This window comes from Esox lucius, chromosome 17 (genome assembly GCF_011004845.1).
Source record: "Esox lucius isolate fEsoLuc1 chromosome 17, fEsoLuc1.pri, whole genome shotgun sequence".
Lineage (NCBI taxonomy): Eukaryota > Metazoa > Chordata > Actinopteri > Esociformes > Esocidae > Esox > Esox lucius.
The window spans coordinates 31,536,514-31,556,756 of NC_047585.1; the positions used below are offsets into that span (position 1 = coordinate 31,536,514).

The 20,243-nt window shown below is 40.6% G+C and overlaps 2 protein-coding genes across 4 annotated transcripts; one reads left to right on the forward strand and one right to left on the reverse strand.

The window, feature by feature from the left end:
* Positions 1-286: 286 nt before the first annotated feature.
* ctsz (cathepsin Z) lies at positions 287-6,369 on the forward strand. Of its 2 annotated transcripts, none has more exons than XM_010881139.4 (6): positions 287-462; positions 2,038-2,201; positions 3,953-4,132; positions 4,221-4,371; positions 4,495-4,660; positions 5,151-6,369. In XM_010881139.4, coding segments are annotated over exons 1-6 (789 nt in total). In that variant the 5' UTR covers positions 287-460; the 3' UTR covers positions 5,277-6,369. The 2 variants fall into 2 exon arrangements, with proteins under 2 accessions (XP_010879441.1, XP_010879440.1); XM_010881138.3 differs by lacking the exon at positions 287-462 and adding an exon at positions 1,401-1,558.
* On the reverse strand, positions 5,714-15,294 carry nelfcd (negative elongation factor complex member C/D). 2 transcript variants are annotated; one of them, XM_010881137.3, is made up of 15 exons: positions 15,069-15,294; positions 14,760-14,869; positions 14,522-14,631; positions 13,112-13,221; positions 11,935-12,042; positions 11,490-11,642; positions 11,056-11,186; positions 10,191-10,356; positions 9,851-9,985; positions 9,547-9,686; positions 9,307-9,421; positions 7,731-7,826; positions 7,358-7,498; positions 7,099-7,228; positions 5,714-6,987 (listed from the first exon to the last, which is right to left on the reverse strand). In XM_010881137.3, the coding sequence occupies exons 1-15, from the start codon at positions 15,123-15,125 to the stop codon at positions 6,953-6,955; spliced, it is 1,737 nt and encodes a 578-aa protein (XP_010879439.1). In that variant the 5' UTR covers positions 15,126-15,294; the 3' UTR covers positions 5,714-6,952. The 2 variants fall into 2 exon arrangements, with proteins under 2 accessions (XP_010879439.1, XP_010879438.1); XM_010881136.3 differs by having other exon boundaries at positions 14,760-14,872.
* Between the last annotated feature and the right edge of the window lie 4,949 nt (positions 15,295-20,243).

Below are 20,243 nucleotides of genomic sequence, written 5' to 3' on the forward strand. Positions count from 1 at the left end.
CCATATGTTGCTTTCCAAAGGTAAATATCAAAGTGTTAATTGTCAGACCTATTTTTAAGGGACACATTCAGTATGTACTGCTAAATGGCAATCAACCTAACTCGACAATGAAGTTGAAAGCCACACCGCGCTGTCTACATAAAATGATTTTCTCTCAGGGGAGTCCTCTATCCGGCTCTAGTTAGCACAGAGCCACTAAGACTAACAACTAACAGTCTATGATCGTCATCTGATAGTCACTAGGTGGCAGCATAAATGAACAGGTGTGAGCAATCTGGCTGATTAGCATTATTCAGCCAGAGGGTTCTTGGCCGGCTAGCATGTGATTTTGATTTTTGTTAGCCTGTATTTTAGGCAGGCCTCTTTTCTTTATGGTATATGCTTTTTTTGGGTTTTTTTGTTACCTCTTTAAACTGCTTCCACTCGCCGATCATAGATGTTGTGACTGGGCTCTCCCTGAATGTAAGATTGCTGTCTCTTGGTACTTGCACTAATTTAACTCTTGATTGCATATGATTCACGTTCATGCAAAGGTTGATTCCGATTACAGACTTTTGGTTTGGCCTAAGACCTATAGAAATAACCACTGTGAACAAGTCAGTATGCTAATAATTGGTTATGTAACACAGGTGAACCTGTCAAATTATAAGTAGTTGTCTTGAATACGATGAAACATGTTGGCAAGGCTGTAAATTGATAAATCCATCTACTCAATAATATAACTGGATGCAATCCAGATTACCATGATATCCCAATAAACGTTACAATGTTTTTCGGTGTTTATATTTCCATTGTTGACAAACACTTGGATTGACACAAGCTTGTGTTTTGGGTTTTAACAGTTTACTAACCGTAGTGCCATAACTAGATACCCCTTCTGTTTTAACTTTTTTGGTTATACACAACCAACATTTGAACTGAAGTCTTCGGGAACAAATAACTCATACAATTAATAAAGTTATGTAAACATAGATTTTTGTTGTTGTCACTTCGCTACAAAAGTAACTCGTAATCAAGCCCAGTTTATGATCTGTTTCTCACTTCACTGTAGGGAATTTCATCCCATTGTTCCATGAACAGCGGAACACTTTTGTCATTAACCACTTTTTAATGGTTCTGCAAGTACATATTGGCCATAAGATCGACTGGGCAATTCCAAATTGTTTAATTATATATTTTCCTTAAATTGTGGTGGAGGCCTACACGTGCTTTGGGTCACTGTATTATTGCATTACTCGGGTGTGCCTGACATTCTCCTTTGGAGTTCTAATACTGAACAGAATGTTTTTTGTTTTTTTTTTGTTTTTTTTTAAAAGATGGGTCCAATGAAATGGTCTAAAATGAGCAAACTACGCCCATCAGCGGCAAGCGAAACTTACACTTAAAATATAAAAACCGAATCACGTTCCTCAGAAGTCATATGACTGGTATTTTCTAACATGGCTCGAACGTTGTTGTTATTCGCGGTTTTTATGTTGTCTGGTGTCTTTGCTGGACGATATTTTAACGAAAACCAGCCGTGCTATAGACCTAAGCTTCACAAGCACGTTGGAGTCAGGTAACTTAAACCGTGAATTATTCTATCCGCCTGCAAATTTGATATGTTTAGTGTACACATGGTAGGTAACTGGTTTCTTTGAACATAGTTCTAGTACTTTCATTTCTAGTTGTATCAGTGTCATTCCTCTAAAGATAATCAGACATATTGTAGTTGGTACCACACTGTAATTCGTTTTTTTGTATTTCCATTAAAACAAAGCTGGCCATTTTGCTGAGACTGGAAGTGTGACGACCAAGCGAGATATTGTGCAGTCTACACATTTTTTTTTCAAAATCGGGGTTTCAACTTTTGGAGTTGCCTGATCTCTTTTATTTTTCTTCATCCGTGCATTAGCTCTACTGTATTTTTACTTAGGATATCACTTCAAAAGTAAACGTTCAAACATCACATTTAAACCATTTAATAATGGTTGAAATGTTGCAAAGTACTTGTGGGTTTCAATATCTGTTTTAAGACATGGTCGTTTCTCTCACCAGGACTGCGCCCCGACCCTATGAGTATCTGAATATCAAGGAACTCCCTAAGGCCTGGGACTGGAGGAACATCAATGGCACCAACTACGTCAGCACCACCCGCAACCAGCACATTCCCCAGTACTGTGGCTCTTGCTGGGCACATGGCAGCACCAGTGCAATGGCAGGTAATGTAAACTCTAGTACAGCTCAGAATTAACAGAACATAGAATTTACTCTGTATTTTTGTCGGACAGGGACAGGAATATTGTAAAACTCTATTGTGGCCACAGATGTCTGTATACTTCTGTTCTACAGGGATTGCATATCTTGGACATCTACATTTATCATATGTCGACACAATGGTTTGCCAATCCAAAGTTACTCAGAAACCAGTTTTTTGATTATGTAGGTGTGTGACTGTCAGGCTTTTAACACATGACTCACACCAGAGCCCCAGGGCGGTCTTAGAGTGACGCTTTTGACAACCCCTGAATGTGCTGACATACAGCTGAAGTACCATGATTTCCTGTGAATCTGTGGAATGTAATGTTTTATTTCCCCTTCTCTTACATCATAAAAGTACATTGGAAGATTCTCAGTTGTTTTTGTTGAACTCTTGTACCTTTTGACAAAGGTCAGTAGTAAATAGTGCTGGGTCATTTGGAAAAATCCATTAGCTGAGAAATGTAATGAATTATAACAGTTACTTGGATTTAGCCTACTTGAAGGTTTCCAGTGTTCCTTCTACAATCTACCATATTAGCAGAGTTATTTGTATTACAAACTTTTTATCTGAGTACTTCTGAAGTACAAATATATTTTATTTTGAGTTATTGCCATTAGCTGATCCAGATAAGTCAGCTACTCTTCCTTGGGTCCACACAAAACATGACTACAAAAGTACAGCTAGCAGGATAGTACATTAGTTCATTGGATTTAGTTGTAGTGACCTCTAGTCCCATGTCTTGAGGAGTATTTGTGTGCGAGAGTAGTTGACTGTACAAAAAACTAGGTATTCTCAATATATTAATGTCCCTCAAAAGGGAAGTGGTTTTAGCTTCAACTTTCCACCAGAAGTGTGTTAGGCATGTTGTTTACATTAGTTAATTGTAGCTTTTCTAGGTTTTTATCTTTGTGGTACCTGACTAAACCAGTGGGCAGTGAAGCAGATGTGAGACTAGCGGTCTGCAGCAGGTGTTTGGTGTTGTCAACTGGAGAAACTCAACCAGATACAGGATGTTAACAATCTTTACCACCAGCCAATCAATGTATTGACCATGATCGTTTACGATCTGTCACACCAAATTCGGGTTTTCTCTACTTGCTCAACAGATACCAGATTCAGCTGGGATTTAGAGCTCAGTGAATAGAATACTGTTATCAGTCACTCATTTATTGTGGTTTACAGATGTTTCCTGTAAAGCTGGTGCATGTAGTGTTGATTCTTCTGCAAAGATTAACTCAGATGCATAGATGTTGATCATTGGTCTGTTCAGGTAAACTGTAAAATACTATCTCCGTTATGTTGTCAAAAAGGAAACTTGGAAAAAGTGCACTATGAATTATTTTTTTATTTTGGCTTCCTTCATGGCAAACTGATTGTCATTCATCTATCACTTACTGGTTGCCATGGTTGAAATGGTGATGGAGTCAAGACATTTAAAATCTCAGCAGAACTTGAGAATAATGGGATTTTTCTTACTAAGTTTGACAAATATCAACGTGGAGGGAGAGGCAGGTGTAGTGTTAGTGCTGTTATTGCCCCACACCACAAATGCACCTTGAGACTGACCTGATTACCTGTTCAGTAGCTCACACTTTCTGAGCATTATCCTTGTCCAGTCTCATCTACACTCATAACCTGTATCTCTCAAATGTATACTGTGAAAATACTAATCTGTACTATAACTTGTTTGCTAATTTTTATTTTTTTCAGATCGCATCAACATCAAGCGTAAGGGAGCCTGGCCTTCTGCTTACTTGTCAGTCCAAAATGTGGTGGACTGTGGCGAGGCTGGCTCCTGTCATGGAGGGGATCACTCTGGAGTGTGGGAGTACGCCCACAAACAAGGCATCCCTGATGAGACCTGCAACAACTATCAGGCCAAGGACCAAGGTAAGACAATGTAACGATGCCAACCTCCCATCTCTGTGCGACCTGATCAAAGGTGTCCATTGAATGTGTTCCCCATATTGTCTTGCAGAGTGCAAACCATTCAATCAGTGTGGAACCTGCACCACATTTGGAGTCTGCAACATTGTCAAAAACTACACCCTGTGGAAGGTTGCTGACTTTGGTGATGTCAGCGGGAGGGAGAAAATGATGGCTGAAATCTATGCTGGAGGACCAATCAGGTTAGGACCTGGTTAATGTGGCCTGCATCCCAAATGGCACCCTATTCATGGTGACTCGCTGGACTTGGAAATTAAATCTTACCATTGAAAGCCGTACTAATTATTTTTTTCTGTCACTGGCAGCTGTGGGATCATGGCAACAGAGAAGTTGGATGCCTACACTGGAGGAGTGTACTCTGAGTACCAAGAAAACCCTGGCATTAACCACATTGTGTCAGTTGCTGGCTGGGGCGTGGATGAGAACGGTGTGGAGTTCTGGATCGTCCGGAATTCATGGGGAGAGCCCTGGGTAACTGTTTACAAATGAATATTACGAAAACATTTCGGTCTAATCTGCAGCAGTTTACAGTGTGGTAGACCACATCAATCACTATCATTGTATTTGATCAGTGTCACACTATAAATGGGGGTGGTTGGTTTTAGTAATACTATTTGTATGAAGTGATATGGAACAGGAGTTCTCGATGGGACTTCTACCCTTTGAGGTCTCTCACCACCCCAGATCTCCTTAAGGTGATTAGTGTAGGCTGGTTTGTCAGTCTCTAACTCTTGGCCAAGTCTGTTGCTTAGAAAAGCAACCTACCCATGTCAGAACCAATCACAAATTCCCTAATGTCACTATTTGAAAACTCACATTCCACTAGAGATACATTTGTTTAAAAAGTTAAATATAGCATGTCACATTTCCTGTAGTTGACTTCTACATTTTTAATACCGTTAACTCATCTTAACTTATTATTGCTAGTGATATTGATCTTGCTGAAATGCTTTTTTGCCAGGGTGAGAAAGGCTGGCTGAGGATTGTGACCAGTGCCTACAAGGGAGGAAGTGGCAGTCAGTACAACTTGGCCTTGGAGGAAGACTGCATGTATGGAGACCCCATTGTTCCCAAGACCTACATGTAGACCACAGGAAATGGCGCCAAACAGGGTCTTCTCTAAGAAGGCCAATTACTGTTAGATTAACTGTGCATCATTTCTGAAAATAATTCCAGGATGTATCTGAGGAACTTAGTGATATGCATATTATAGACTGGTTGTTAATGAGTCAGATTCAAACTTGGTGCAGGATACTTGCCTGTTCACAATATACTTCATCCATGTTAATGGGATATTTTCCCAAACATTTCAGTCAATTTCTAATGCAAAAGTGTGCACGTTAGCAGTCAGGGAGAGCATTTAAAGTACAGAGGAAGTTACATGTTAATCAGGATATCAACAGGTGACTGTCCACTGTTCTGTATTATCAACCAGACTGCTGACGTGCACCATTTTTGTTGGTGGATGAATGTTGAAGGTTAGTTTGAGGGTGTAGTACCTCTAATAAACAGGAACCAGTAACACAATGCTGTCTTTGATATATCTACTGTTTTCTGTGAATCTCAGGCTCTTTACAGTAAGTTTACAACTGTAAAATCAGGAAGAGGGAATTTTAATTTGTTTTTCATTGCTGTTCTTGATCAAATTTGTAACAATGCAATGTTTGTAAATCAAGTGAATGATTGTATCCAGAAGTAAAGGCCAGGATTCAACCATTAAGGCACTGTCTCACAACATTGGAGTGTAGACCAGACACCCTCCTGGTGACCCATGCTGAGGCTTTCCTCTCTCTTCACTACGTGAAATGTGAGGCACAGGCCTCTGAAGTGGTACAGCAGTCTAAAACACTACAACCCAGGGTAATTTTCCCCAAAGGGTGGGCCAGCACCGACAAGCCAACTGGTCTGTAGCCGAAGTGCTCCCCAAGTGTGTTTGGGTGATAAGCAGAACAACTTGGTGTGCAACATCTGAGACCCTATGTCCTTATCTATTCCCTGCTGGGATGGGACAGCTGTACTTACAATTTTAAAATATAGAATTTGTGAGACTACTGAGTAACACTGAACAGTGCAATACATTGTTTGAGCCCAGGCCTATGATGGAAGCTTGTTTAACCAAAATTTTTTTTTTTACTGTTGCTATGACTGAAACCAATAAAAACATGTTAGTACCAAGGTTACCATGAAAAAGATATCCTTTCAGTGGGAATATGAGCACTCAGTTACATATAAAAATATGAAAAAGCAACATAACCCCATACCACACATGTAAAGTACAGTGTATTCAATTATGGTGCTGCACTATGAAAAGCTCTCAAACCTCTGGACACCGTGATAAGCAATGACACTACATCTTATCACAAAGAATATTTACACCATATTGGAACAGAATTCTAAACTGCAGGTTCAAACATACGTGCAGTGGCCTATATGATACAGCTGTTACAGTTGTGGACCCTGGCATATGTGAGACTTGGTAGGGGTTCAAATCTGGCCTACCGCCATTTGACCCAGTCCAGGCCTTTGACCTTCATCAAAGGAACAAAAAAATTGTATATTAAAGGAGGCACTGCCCCACTCAAAAATACCATTAAATGCAAATATTCAGTCGTCTGCCTCAAAATTGGCAACGTTTCATCTCTTCTCCGTAAGTCCTCAGCGGAACCAGTCCTGGGATGATAGGCTCACAACCCAAGGCTGGCCTTCTGTCCCTCCCACGTATTCCTGCTGGATCCTCAGCTAAGGTAGGCCACTTGGTCGCTCTCAGTTCATCATGATAAAGTTGGATTTGCAGTGTGCTAAAACAGCGGAAAAATATGTTGAGTTTAAGCGTCCATAACTGGGCCAAATAAGATTTAGCAATCAATATGCAGTTTTGGGTCATGTAAAACACAGTAAAAGAGCAAGACCTATGAACTCAGCAACAGGATCGTGTTCTCCCTCCGTGCGAATGGTGCCAGCGATGCTGTCATTCTCCAAGATGGGCAAGAACAGCTGGACAAAGTCTGACGTGTACGGAGGGGCAATGACATCCAACACCTGACAAACACAAACAGCAAGCTTTTCAGGGCCCTTTCTTCAAGCGCCCTGGAACTACCACTCATTCAGAAGGTTTCACTTTTTCAATGCAAGCCCAGAGTCAGAAGATACTTTACAAGAAGGCCTTACCTCTGTTACAAAGTAGCGGATAAGAGAGATGTCTGTGTTGAGCTTCTCCAGGCATTTGCGAATGTATCCAACCACAGGCAGCACGTATCCTCGACTCAGAAGGTGGACCATACGATCCAGAAGGGTTTTCTTGAGCTCCATCTGACAGGGACAGTCAGGTTACATACTGAACATCTATGGGGAGGTGGCATGTGTCCCGACTAAGCGCTCTTTTCATTCTGTTTTAAAATAGCAATTTATAAGGCAACACTCTCACAGGAGGGTTCACAGCGAACGCTGCATATGTCATCGCAAACAGAAATTGCTTTTCCATCAAGCAATCCGTAACACTTTAGTGACAGACTGACTGGAACTCTTAGCCGGCCACGCCCACCTGCTCCATGACATCAAGCTGGGAGTGTTCTGTCTCAAAGAGCTTGATCAGCAGCTGGAGGACCTGCGGGTGTAGCAGCTGGTGACAAGTGCTGATCTGTCGGACAGAAACAAATGCGGTTTTGTAAGACTTCTTTTGTAATTATGACTGGACGTCTATAAATCACTGTTTATTTAATAAAAACAGCAAACATTTGAAGACATTTACAACACAGTCATGGTTGGTTGATATGATGACCTAAAACTCACCCACTTTCAGATGAACAGCCAGTCTATTACAATCAGGTCCACTTTGCAACATCACAAAGCAGCCCAGAACTATAATCCAACCTGACCAGGCAAAACCTCCAGGCATATGTTCTAAATAGAATGTTATAGACATGAATGGCTGACAGTGGAACTGGCTAACTTGCCTTCATTGATAAATAAACTGCTGATGCATGAATTCATGAATTCTGAAGTGTACAGAAACACATAGTGTTTACCAAAAAAAATTATAATTCATATACCAAAAAAAACACGGCACCTTGCAGCAATACAATTACCCCAAACATACTGCTGCTAACTCAAGATTTTCAGGGCCAAGAAGTGGAATGCTGTTGACTGGCCAAGTCAATCAGCCAAGCTGAATCCAACTGAGCATGAATTCCACCTGCTGAAGACCAGACCGAATGTAAAAAAACAAATGCCAGAAATAAACAGGATCTTATATGGTTGCAGTACAGGCTTGGCAGAGCATCACCAGGAGAGATACTGTGTTCTGGATGTCTATGGGTCACAGACTTCAGGCGGTCAAGTATTTTATATAAAAATTTTATCTAAGATTGTTAATTTGTCCAATTACTTTAAGGGGATTATGTATAAAATGGGTTATAATTCCTACACATTCACGGATTATGGATGTAAATACCCTGACAAAAGCTGACAGCAACCTCTTAATGATCTGAAGCACACCACATCATCTGCAAAACACGGTGGAGGCATTGTAATGGCATGGGCATGCATGGCTTCCAATGGCACTGGGTCACTAGTATTTATTGATGATGTGACAGAAGACAGAAGCAGCCGGACAAATTCTGAAGTGTATAAGGTTATGTTGTCTGCTCAGATCCAGCCAAAATCAGCAAAGTTGATTGGATGGCACTTCACTTTACATATGGACAATGACCCAAAACATACTGCAAAAGCAACCCAGGAGCACTACAGACTTCAAGCAGTCATTGCTGCAAAGGTATTAAAAATGAAAGTTTTATTTAAAATTGGGTTAATTTGTCCAATTACTTTTGAGCCCCTTAAATATGGGGATTGTGTATGAAAATGATTCATACGATTCATACAAAGCTGAACGTCTGCACTTCAATTGCATCTTGGTTGTTTCATTTCAAATCCACTGTGGTGGCGCACAGAGCCAAAATTCTGAAAATTGTGTCAGTGTCCAAATATTTATGGACCTAAATGTATATCACTAATGATGAAAGACTACCTTAGACTGCTTGGGACTCAGATCTGTGTCAACATCCCACATATACCACATATACAACCTCTTCCCTTAACCAGTGGAAAAGCCCAACCCCTACCTCGTCCAGAAGTGCCAGGTGGACAGGGGTGTGGTCTGTCTGGAGCTGGAAGTATCGAGGCTCAGAGACAGTCCAATCAACCCACTTCAGCACCCCCATGGCAACAACCGGAAACCTGCAAATGGACACAGGGAGAAAGTCTCAACCAAAAATGGTAACCAGTTGCATTTAGAGAATTCTCAGGCAACACGGTGGGAGACCCATTCGGGGCTCATTAGCATGGCTGTCTGCTGGGCTCACCGGATGCACTGGTACAGAGTGCTGAGCTCAGCCACCAGCTCGGTCGCTCCTTTGTTCTCATTGCAACACAGGTTATGGACCGTCTCAATGGCTTTGGACGTGGACTTGAGCTCATCCTTGTTGATGTTCACCCGCTTGTTCTGAGGATGAATAAAGACAATTATGTCAATATTTTTTTCACGAAAGTAAAAAAATAAGAACTAAATTTGATATAAAACTTCTCCCATGTTAGTAATAAAACATTTAAAATTGTCTACAGAAATTAGAGCAATGACTGAACCATCGGATGGGGTGTTTCTGGTACCTTTTTCCATGTCTCAACCACACTGGCAGCATAAGCCAGGATGTGAATGTATTTGTGTTTATGGTCCTGGTTTATTTTGGAGCCTGGCTTGAACAACGACTGCATGAAGAGGTCCAGGAAAGCAGGCACTCGGATCTGAAGACAAACAGTACAACACTAGATTAAACCAAAAGCTGAAAGAAAAGCAATTCTCAGTTTAGTATCCCGTTAAAGCTGGCCTCAGATCCAATTGCGCTACCTTGACTTGTCACAGCCAAGGTAAAAAATATCCCACAATCTATCTCAGAGAAAAGCACCTCAGGGTTCTTAATCAGGGCTCCTAAAGTGTCATGATAGATACCAGCTCTACGGGGGGTGGGTCCATGCTGCTGAACATCTTAAAGAGAACCGTGATGTCGGCGGGGTTGAGTGCTCCTTTCGACAGCATTGCACCCAGGGCCTGGCAGGCTCGAGGGTAGGCTGCTGCCGTGCCCAAAGCCAGAGTGATCTGACTGGCGTCGTGGCCCCTGAAATCAAACAACACAGTGATTATTGCTGTGAAATCTGTGATATGGAAAAATGTCACGTTTAAAGATGTGTTTCTGCCATTTTATGCTTTATCAGAGTGACAGTGGGGAAACAATAAGAGGAATCGCCCCGGATGCAGTAGCTTAACACCACTATATTACCATTACACTGTCCTTACCACAAAGCTGCTCAGTCAACTTTAACTGTCCCACTGGATGATAATAGAACAATTTCTTTTACAAAAGACAGGAATGTCATGAAATGAAATAATTTTATAATATTTACCTATTCAATGGATAATAATTTGTTGACATGTTGAATCAAATCTGAAGTAGATCTAACACATGAAAACGCAGGAGAAGGTTTAAGAACCACTGCTCTTAGCAATTAAAGTAGAGTGCTACAGAGATTGAGGGCATTCTTGGACTATGGTCCTTATAGGTCTCAAGAGCATGTCAAGTAGATACATTTCCACCATCCCTCCTGCCAGGGCTGGCCCAAGGGGGGCTGGGTGGTGTTGGTTAACTTGATAGTTAATCCATATTATGTTTTTTTTCACAATGTATTTCTCATCTCATCCCATCTTCATCCGCTTATCCGGTATCGGGTCGCAGGGACAGCAGCTCCAGCAGGGGACCACAAACTTCCCTTAATAATAAAGTACTTAATTCTAAATTCATCCAGGACATTCAAGATACCTCTGATGTGCAGACTTCTGTACTTCCTGGCCAATCCTGCGCATGGCCGATCCACCCTGCTCCTCCTGAGCCATGATGGACATCATGGCCTGGGCAAACAGGTATGTGTGCTCCCCATGACATACCATCTTCTGTGGAATACCGAACACCAAGGGGAGAACAGAGTTAGGCAACCAGCCAACAACACCCATGTCAACGCACAGATGTTGTGTAGGGATACCAAAGTCCTGTAATTCCATACTGACTAGGGAAATACAGATTTTCAATTGAATGGAGATGACAGATATAAGTAGAGCTAATTCTTCTGAATATTCATAACATTTCTCTTTGTGATCCATGATCAGCATTGCCTTTTAAAATCCAGAGTAATACAATTACATATTTGCAGGGAAGATCTAAACATGGACCTCTCAAGCGCAGAGAGTGAGACTCACTGCAAACTCTGGAAGGTTCTTCTCCAGGTTGTCCTCTCCTCCATCCAGCAGCGTGGCCAGAGAGGTCCTTAGGACCCTGGAGAACACCTCCAGCTGCTGGCACGCTGTGGACACGCTGGTGATCTCCCCCTGGTAGCCCGCATCTGAGATGAGCTGAGCAAGCAGACACACAAGTTATTATAATTTTTTTTTAACTGTTAATTTACCAATTACACATCATTATTTTCACCAACGAACGGTGGGAAAAATGTTGATTGACTGCCTCCCAATCTTGCAGTATCTTAAAATTCAAACATAAACCTTACCTTGACTTTATCCTAACAACCTAACTTTTATTAAGAAGGCAGTTTATAAAGAAGTAAACCCGAACCTTCCATCAAAGGTAGGGAAACGGACCATTGTTTGACTCATAAACATCATATTAACTGTGGTTGATCATGAATACCTTGACAGTGAAGTTGAGCATCAAACAATCAGGATGGGCCTCGGCCAGCTTGTAGAAAAGATCTCTCCAGGTGGTGTGGGCGATCATTTGTTCCAGCCAGCCTGGAGTCTGAACGAATACAGGAGGACAGGGTTACAATAAGCCCGATATAAGACATCATATTTAAATTAATTTATTTATGTTTTCGATAGTGTGGTTAAGGACATTCTATTAAAAAAAGGGTTCAATTAAGTAATTTTAAGACCTTTTAATTTCCTCAAATAACTGTATGATTCTCTGAACTACAGGTATCTGAAGGACTGCATCGGAGGTTTGAGGTTCACTGAAACATTATCTGAACGACTGCATCGGAGGTTTGAGGTTCACTGAAACATTATCTGAACGACTGCATCGGAGGGTTGAGGTTCACTGAAACATTATCTGAACGACTGCATCGGAGGTTTGAGGTTCACTGAAACATTATCTGAACGACTGCATCGGAGGGTTAGGGGTTCACTGAAACATTATCTGAAGGACTGCATCGGAGGGTTAGGGGTTCACTGAAACATTATCTGAAGGGCTGCATCGGAGGGTTAGGGGTTCACTGAAACATTATCTGAAGGACTGCATCGGAGGGTTAGGGGTTCACTGAAACATTATCTGAAGGACTGCATCGGAGGGTTAGGGGTTCACTGAAACATTATCTGAAGGACTGCATCGGAGGGTTAGGGGTTCACTGAAACATTATCTGAAGGACTGCATCGGAGGGTTAGGGGTTCACTGAAACATTATCTGAAGGACTGCATCGGAGGGTTAGGGGTTCACTGAAACATTATCTGAAGGACTGCATCGGAGGGTTAGGGGTTCACTGAAACATTTGAAAAACAGCACTGGAGGGTGGGGGGTTCATCAAGGACCCGTAGTTGGTGGCGGTTATTGCAAGAACTGCCCATGTTAATAAATATAATTTGAGATGAAGGAAAGACACTGATTTTAAATGTCCTCAATGTCTTCTTTGCCTCTGTGTAAGCAAGATGGACTTGCATTTTCCATTTTCCACATAAAGCTGATTCATTATCTGAGTCATCAAGTACAACAACCATTTGATGTCCAGTCTGTGTGGGAGACTCAGCTCCTTATCACAGCTAAATTATGGAAGCAATGGTGGTTGGTCTACCCCTGACAATTAAGCTCTCACCTCTCCCTCCACAGTAAAGATTGAATCGGCCTTCTGGGGGTCAAAGTGCTTAATCAGAAGACTCTTCAAGTGATTCTCCACACGCTCCTGCACCTGTGCTGGCTCTACACCTGTAATTCACAAACAGTAAAAAAACAGTGTAAGGATCCAAACGAGGGTCCTATATAACACAGAGACCAGGGAATCTCTGTAGGTGGGGCAACCTGCTGCCCAAGTGATCCTAGCTAATTTGCTTGCCGAAAGGTTGTTCCCAGCCACTTGTCAGCTAGTGGCACATTAAAGTCTCAAATGTAGTTTATGGGGGTCAGCTTGGGTCTAGCACTTCCGTTAGTCAATGCCAAACCCACCATTGGAATGTATGGCCAAACACCTCTATTTTTCAGGTCATCTAACTATGGCACCAGTTTCCATCAAAATGCCAAACTGTTTGTAATAAATCTTTTTTCCTGAGTTATTGTAAGTGTATTCTTTTGAATGGTATCTCATCTATCTAGATTTGATTGTACCTTATTATCGTTGAACAAGTACAGTACAATGAAATGTAGTTAGCGTCTAACCAGAAGTGCAAATAGAAGAGAAAATGTACAAGTATTAAGTATACGCATATTACAAGAGGAATGTATATATGTGCAATGAATGCAGTACAAATGGCAATGCTAAATGTGGAATTAAGGTAAATAGAGGAGGGCAGAAAATGTACAAGTATTAAGTATAGTGTATATTACAAGTGGGATAAATAGTTATGCTGGTACAAATGGCCATTCTCAGTGGCATTCTAGATGTGCAATCGCGGCAAATGGAAGGAGTAAGGTAGCATGTGCAACCGGGATGGAGAGATAGCAGCAATGAGGTCTCGGAAGTAGACATGTATATGTAACAACTGTACAAATGCAAATACGATGGCAATTCTAAATGTGCAATAAAGGCAAATTGAGTGTGCAAGGTGGTATAATACTTGTAATAATACTTGAACAGATGGACAATGTTTTTGAGAAGTGCCCAAGAAAGAATGAAATCCAATTTTTTGCTGCTACAAATAAACCCCAAATAAGGAATATATGTTATGTCTTGCTTTTCACACACACTTGGCTGTTTCACACCTGGAAGGAGTATTCACAAACTTTGACATTCCTGTTTGTGGGGGGTGATGGCCTCAAACAAGTGTATTCAATACTCTCCTAGACACTGCTCGGCAAAGCAAATTCATCCCATGTCAATTTCATCACAACCACATAACAATTAGCCTGCATTCTACTGTGGGCAATGAGCTGCTTTATCAGGTAAAAGGCAAAGCAGTGTAGTAGATAACTAAAGAGCTCTTGTTAGACAACGGTTATAATGTCATTAATTAAGTGATTAACATTTCTAATGCTTGGACTGAGGTGCCATTTCCAATGCTGTCATGTTTACCCATCTGGATGAGCCACTCAGCCAGCAGGTTGACCGTCTGGGCCACAGCAGAGTAGTTTTCCGACAGAAGCTGAATGACGTGTTCAGGGGAGCCACCAGCTTGGAAATACCTTTGGAAACAAGACTCTTCAAGAAATGGTTTGACTCTTTACACACCACTACTTCTCTCACTACTTCTCTCTCTCTCTCTCTCTCTCTCTCTCTCTCTCATACACACACAAACAAACAATGGGTTTACGTTTTGAGGGTGTTGAACACAGCCGGTTCCATGATGTAATCTCTGCTAGAGAACCTCTGTAGACAGTCCTCCTGAACTTTTCCATCATTCTCCCCTTCCACATAGTCTTCCTGCTAGATAGATCACGTTTCAATTTTAAAGAAAGGTAATAAGAGGACATCCGAACATTGAAGCCAAATGTCAAATATATTTACACTATTTGTGATTTGGCAGTCAAAGTATTTGACAGTCAGCAACAAGATGATTTCTACACTATATGTTAACACTAGCTAGTTAGCTAGCTACATTTGGACAGTTAGCTATGCTTACATTGCCGTCCGGACCATCCCAGTCTCCAATATTTCGCTCGTAATATTCCTCGTCCATGATGACGAGAGAAAATATTATAAAACAAGCCTAGATAATATATAAGTCTACCAATTCAGAATGTATTTGCAAAACAATTAAATAGCTAACTAGCTTGCTTTTTGTCTTCTTCGTCCACTCTGGTATTTAGTGGTAAAGTGTACTGCTGCCATCTACTGGGTAGGGGGAAACAGAAAATGCAGTAAAGATGACGTGGGTATTAGGAGGCGGGCACTCGGGCAAGTAAAAGACAAAACGTTGAGTGGAGCTCATGGTTACGTCACTGAAGTTTGGTGATGGCAAAAAAGTGCAGGAACAAGTGAATGGAAAGGGGCAAGATCCACTGGGAAAAAATACTGTTGTGTCAGAATAGGAATGCAATAAAAGATGGCCTCCATTATAGATTGCTGTTGATGAAGCCACCCTTTGAAGCTAAATGCAGACGTTTATGTTTGCAAGCCATAAAACAGACAGACTGGACTGATAAAATCATCTGGAATGCTCGTCTCTGCAGTGCTCATTTCATACCAGGTAAAGTTTTGTCCATTGTTTATCACACACAGGCATAATCGGGAATGTAGTTATAATAATAACTATAAATTAGTAACAGCAGCAACCACAAAGCAGGCATTCTCAGTAGGCTATTTTACAATGGTAAACACCATGGACCAATGTTAGCAACATTAGTTAGCGTGTAAGCAGAATTAGCATGCAAACAAACCACGTTGCCAATACTTAGACAGTTTAGCTTACATCACTCAGTATTTATGTAAAGCATGTAATGCATGAATGGGATAAACGGTAATATGATATCTGTGTTATGACATTTTCTTTACAAAATAATTGGAGAAGACTTATGGATAATCCATATTCATATATGTTGTAAAGAGGTTACTGTCACTGTCTGCCACCAGTTCGGCTCCGTCCGAACTGGTGATCACTGTTTACAAAAAGGGTCAGTTATGGTGCGTTCGATTTACCTCGGAAGTTGGAACTGGGAATGACGCCACCCCCGAGTTAACCCAAGTTTATCTCGTTCCAGTGTCTAAATAAAGTCAGAAAACAAGATGTACCCCCCATTAAGCCTTTGCTGTGCTTGCCCTTTCGGAATGTATACAATGTTTTTCATTGTGTAGAAAAATGTTTTGACTGCTTTTTAAATCGGCCATTCCGTAATCGGTAGCCTAACCTGGACAGGCGAGTGCTGTTCAGAATATTGTAACGTTAACAATAAACGTAATTTTCCTATATAATTTACAATACTTGTCTGCTAAATGGCATATGTATAATGTCAGTTGAAATGCTACCATCTTGGACTACGAACTCGGATCTAGTGCGGTTCTTCAGTTTTTCTGAGTTGGAATTCCGACACGAGGGGGCGTTCCAGTTCGCACTTGGAACTTGGAAATTCCGACCTGTGAGTACAAAAGTAACACACCATTAAACTGAAGGCTATCAGCCAATCAGCATTCAGAATTCCAACCACATGGTTTATAAGATGGTATAATGGTTTATACACAGTATTAAGAACTAAGGGTATGCAGACTTTCGAACAGGGATCAGTAACATTTTCTTTGTTGACTTGTTTCATGATTGTGCCATTCTGTTATAACCTACAGTTGACTATGAATCCCATATTAAATAAAATACGTGTTTTGCCTGCTCACTCATGTTTTCTTTACAATTTGTACATATATTATCAATTCTCCAAGGGTATGCAAACTTTTGAGCGCAACTGTATATATTCTTGATCAGGGGAGGGTGGGGAGCAATGCACACAATTAATTTTTTCAAAATGTACATTTTCAAAATATGACAGAACTTCGTCATTCCAGTAGTTCCTAAAATAGATATTTTGTAAAAAAAAAAGTCAAGTGTACATTTGGACAAAACTTTTGAATTTCAATATGTAAAATGAAACACAATAATGGGAGAAAAACATGCTGCACTAACTCAGTAGTTTGAGTGTTTAAAAAAAAAAGTCAAGTCTACTAGATTTGGAAACTTATTGCAAAATTAACATTGTACAAGAAAAATTATATTAACAGCAGAGACAACACTTTCATAATGTCTTCATAGCTCTGTTGAATTTTTGGATTGTTATGTTGATGCACGTAGTTTGGTACCATCTTTGGCAATCAGTACATGCAATTTGCAAAATCAATAACATAAAAGTCTGTAAGGCTGACCGTAGCAGTCTATTTCTAACTACTGCTGAGAGATATTCATTTCTGTAATGAAAATACATAGTCATTTATGTAAACCTAAACAAATAAAGTTGTTAGAAACATCACTAACCCTGTTTGTAATTGCATTGTCAACAGGTGTTTTGACCGCATCCATGGAGCAGTTTTTTGTATATTCCAAAATGTCACTTGAATTAATTAATCCTAAATTATTGTCATAGTTACACCAAACACAATCTTTGGGTGTGACTTTTACCTCAATTTTGTCACTTAATTTTGTCATGTCCAATTTACAATTCTGGGCTTGCCTCATTACAACAGCTAGAATACGAAGATGTTTCCTCTAAGCACATCTATTGATATTGGCAAGACCAATATCAATACCAAGCTTTTCTACATACCAGAAGCATCCATAATCTCGCATGCCATCTGCTGTCGTTGATGTGCCATGACTTCAAAGTCAACCTGAATCCAAAACTGTATATGAATAAAATGTTATTCTAACTAAGGCACATTACCTAATGTTGTTCCAACAATTATTATCTACATATGCAAGGCTATGGTGTGTCATTTCTTTTCTCTGTTCTAACACAATGACCCTTGCAGAATAGTGGTTTAGTATTAGAACTCTTAAAAAATGCTTCTGCTGTTCACCATGGCTTGGAAGTAGCATTCCATTGTCTGAATAACTTTTCACAAAAACAAACCGATTTTTAATACAAGTAAAATACAATTCTGTCTAATAACTTAATGGTGCAAATTATATTCCTCTAAGCTTGGACGTCACTTTGGGTTGAAAAGTGGTGGGAACATAAGAGCTCTGAATAGTTTATTTGTGTTTTCGACCATAAAATTACAGCTTGTTTGGTTATATTGTTTCACACTATTTTCAAAATATCTGCCAAATGTTGAAAAACGCAACACAAATTTCATTTACCAGCCCAATGTAATCAAAAGCAACTCTATTGATTGGAAACCCACCCAACATGGCAACACTGCACAGGAAAATCAATTGTAGTACAGTAGCTAGCTAAACATTAAACATGCAGTAGCCTAATTTACAGCAACTCAAACTGCACGATGTACAAGAGGAAAAAGGGAGGAGACATTAGAAACAACTTTAGCAAGCAGTACTGTACTATAAGTCACAATCTTATGTACTGTAAAATCCAGCAATAAGAGGCAATTATCTTAATACGTTTGCAAAACTAGCTAATCTAGCTAGCTAGTTAACTAGCTAATCAGTCCATTTAATGTAACGTTACATTATGATTTTTCAGTAGGTCGATACACTGGCTGCTGATTACATCTATTATCTAATGAACAATAACAGTTTTCCTGAACGTTGTAGACTGTTTCTTAGCCATAGTTTATAGCATACTGTACATATTAAGTCCTGGGTTAACATTTTGTCATCATTTTGCACAAGAATCAGCAGCAGCCACTTTCAATGGCAGGTGCTGATGGAGAGCAGGAGAAAAAGCCAGGCAGTTTAGATGTGAGATTTACATACTGCAGAAAAAGTAATATAAACACTTCTGTTATAACAATTTACAAAGTGCATCTTACACTTTAAAAGTATAACACTCATGTTTAATGTACAATGACATTTATTTCAATAGGATCTGCTGCAGGCAGTGGTTGGTGCTAGGAATGATGTCAAGGAGAAAGTGCCAAATCAGAACAGTGAGGATGATGAATCAGAGCAGGAAGGCACCTTAAAAGAGGAATGAGGAGAATCAGAGGCAGAGCAAAATGACCCTTTGACTGAGACACATCAGCCTAATCCAAAGTTCATTGAGGTGCAGAAGTTGGCCTACAAGACATTTTGACTACAGAAGAGCTGGCTCAAGGATTTCCCTTGGTTACACTACTGTCCTAGACAGAAAGGAGTTTTGTGCTTTTATTGTGCCAAAGCCTTTTCAAAGCAAACATCTTCACTAGCCAAAAATATAGAGCCAACATTTATTTCGATATGCTTTAGGAATTGAAAACGGGCTGTGGAGGGATTTGAGCAAAACCAAACAGCAAAACACACAACATTGCAGTGACTACACACATTTATGAGCCAAGATCAATGAATGTCCAACTATCCAGTGTTTTGGCATCTGTACAAGAGGAGGCCAAGTCAAGTTTACTAAAAATAATAAGCTCTGTAAAGTACTTGGCCCAACAAGACCTAGCTTTAAGGGGGCATGGAAATGAAGGGGGGAACTTCCACTACCTTCTCAAGACCCTGCATTGGGACACAGGTTACAATGGAACCACAGCTGCACCAGCTCTGTCGTTCAAAATGAAATGCTAAGTTTAATGAGCAATACCATCACTTGCATCCTTGCAGAGGAAATCATGGCTTTGCCAGTGGTCCAATATTCAGTAATAATTGATGGAACACAGGACGTAAGTGGCACAGAGCAGGAGTCCATCTGTCTCCGCTATGTTGATTCCAACTTGGAACCACAAGAGGAATTCATTGGCCTCTACGAAACCACCTTTACCACAGGTGAGCACATTTCAAAGATTGTCTCTGATGTGCTCCTCTCCCTTTCAGGACTGCGTGGCCAAACCTATGATGGAGCAGCATCATATGTCAGGGCATCTGTCAGGGGCACAGGCTCTCATTAGAAAACAGCAACCTGCTGTTTATGTTCACTGTGGGCCTCACTGCGTCAACCTGGTCATGCAAGCAACCTGCTCAGACACACCAATTGTGAGGCATTGCAGTGGAATCATGAGTTGGGGTGCTTATTTGGGCAGTCAGGCACATTTAAGACCATTTTCAAGTCCATATGTGGTTCCTACATCACACTCAAACCTTTGTATTCAAAATGATCAATCAATCAATCAAATGTATTTATAAAGCCCTTTTTACAACTGCAGTTGTCACAAAGTGCCTTACAGAGACACCCGGCCCTAAACCCCAAGGAGCAAACAACAATAGTTTTGACTTTCA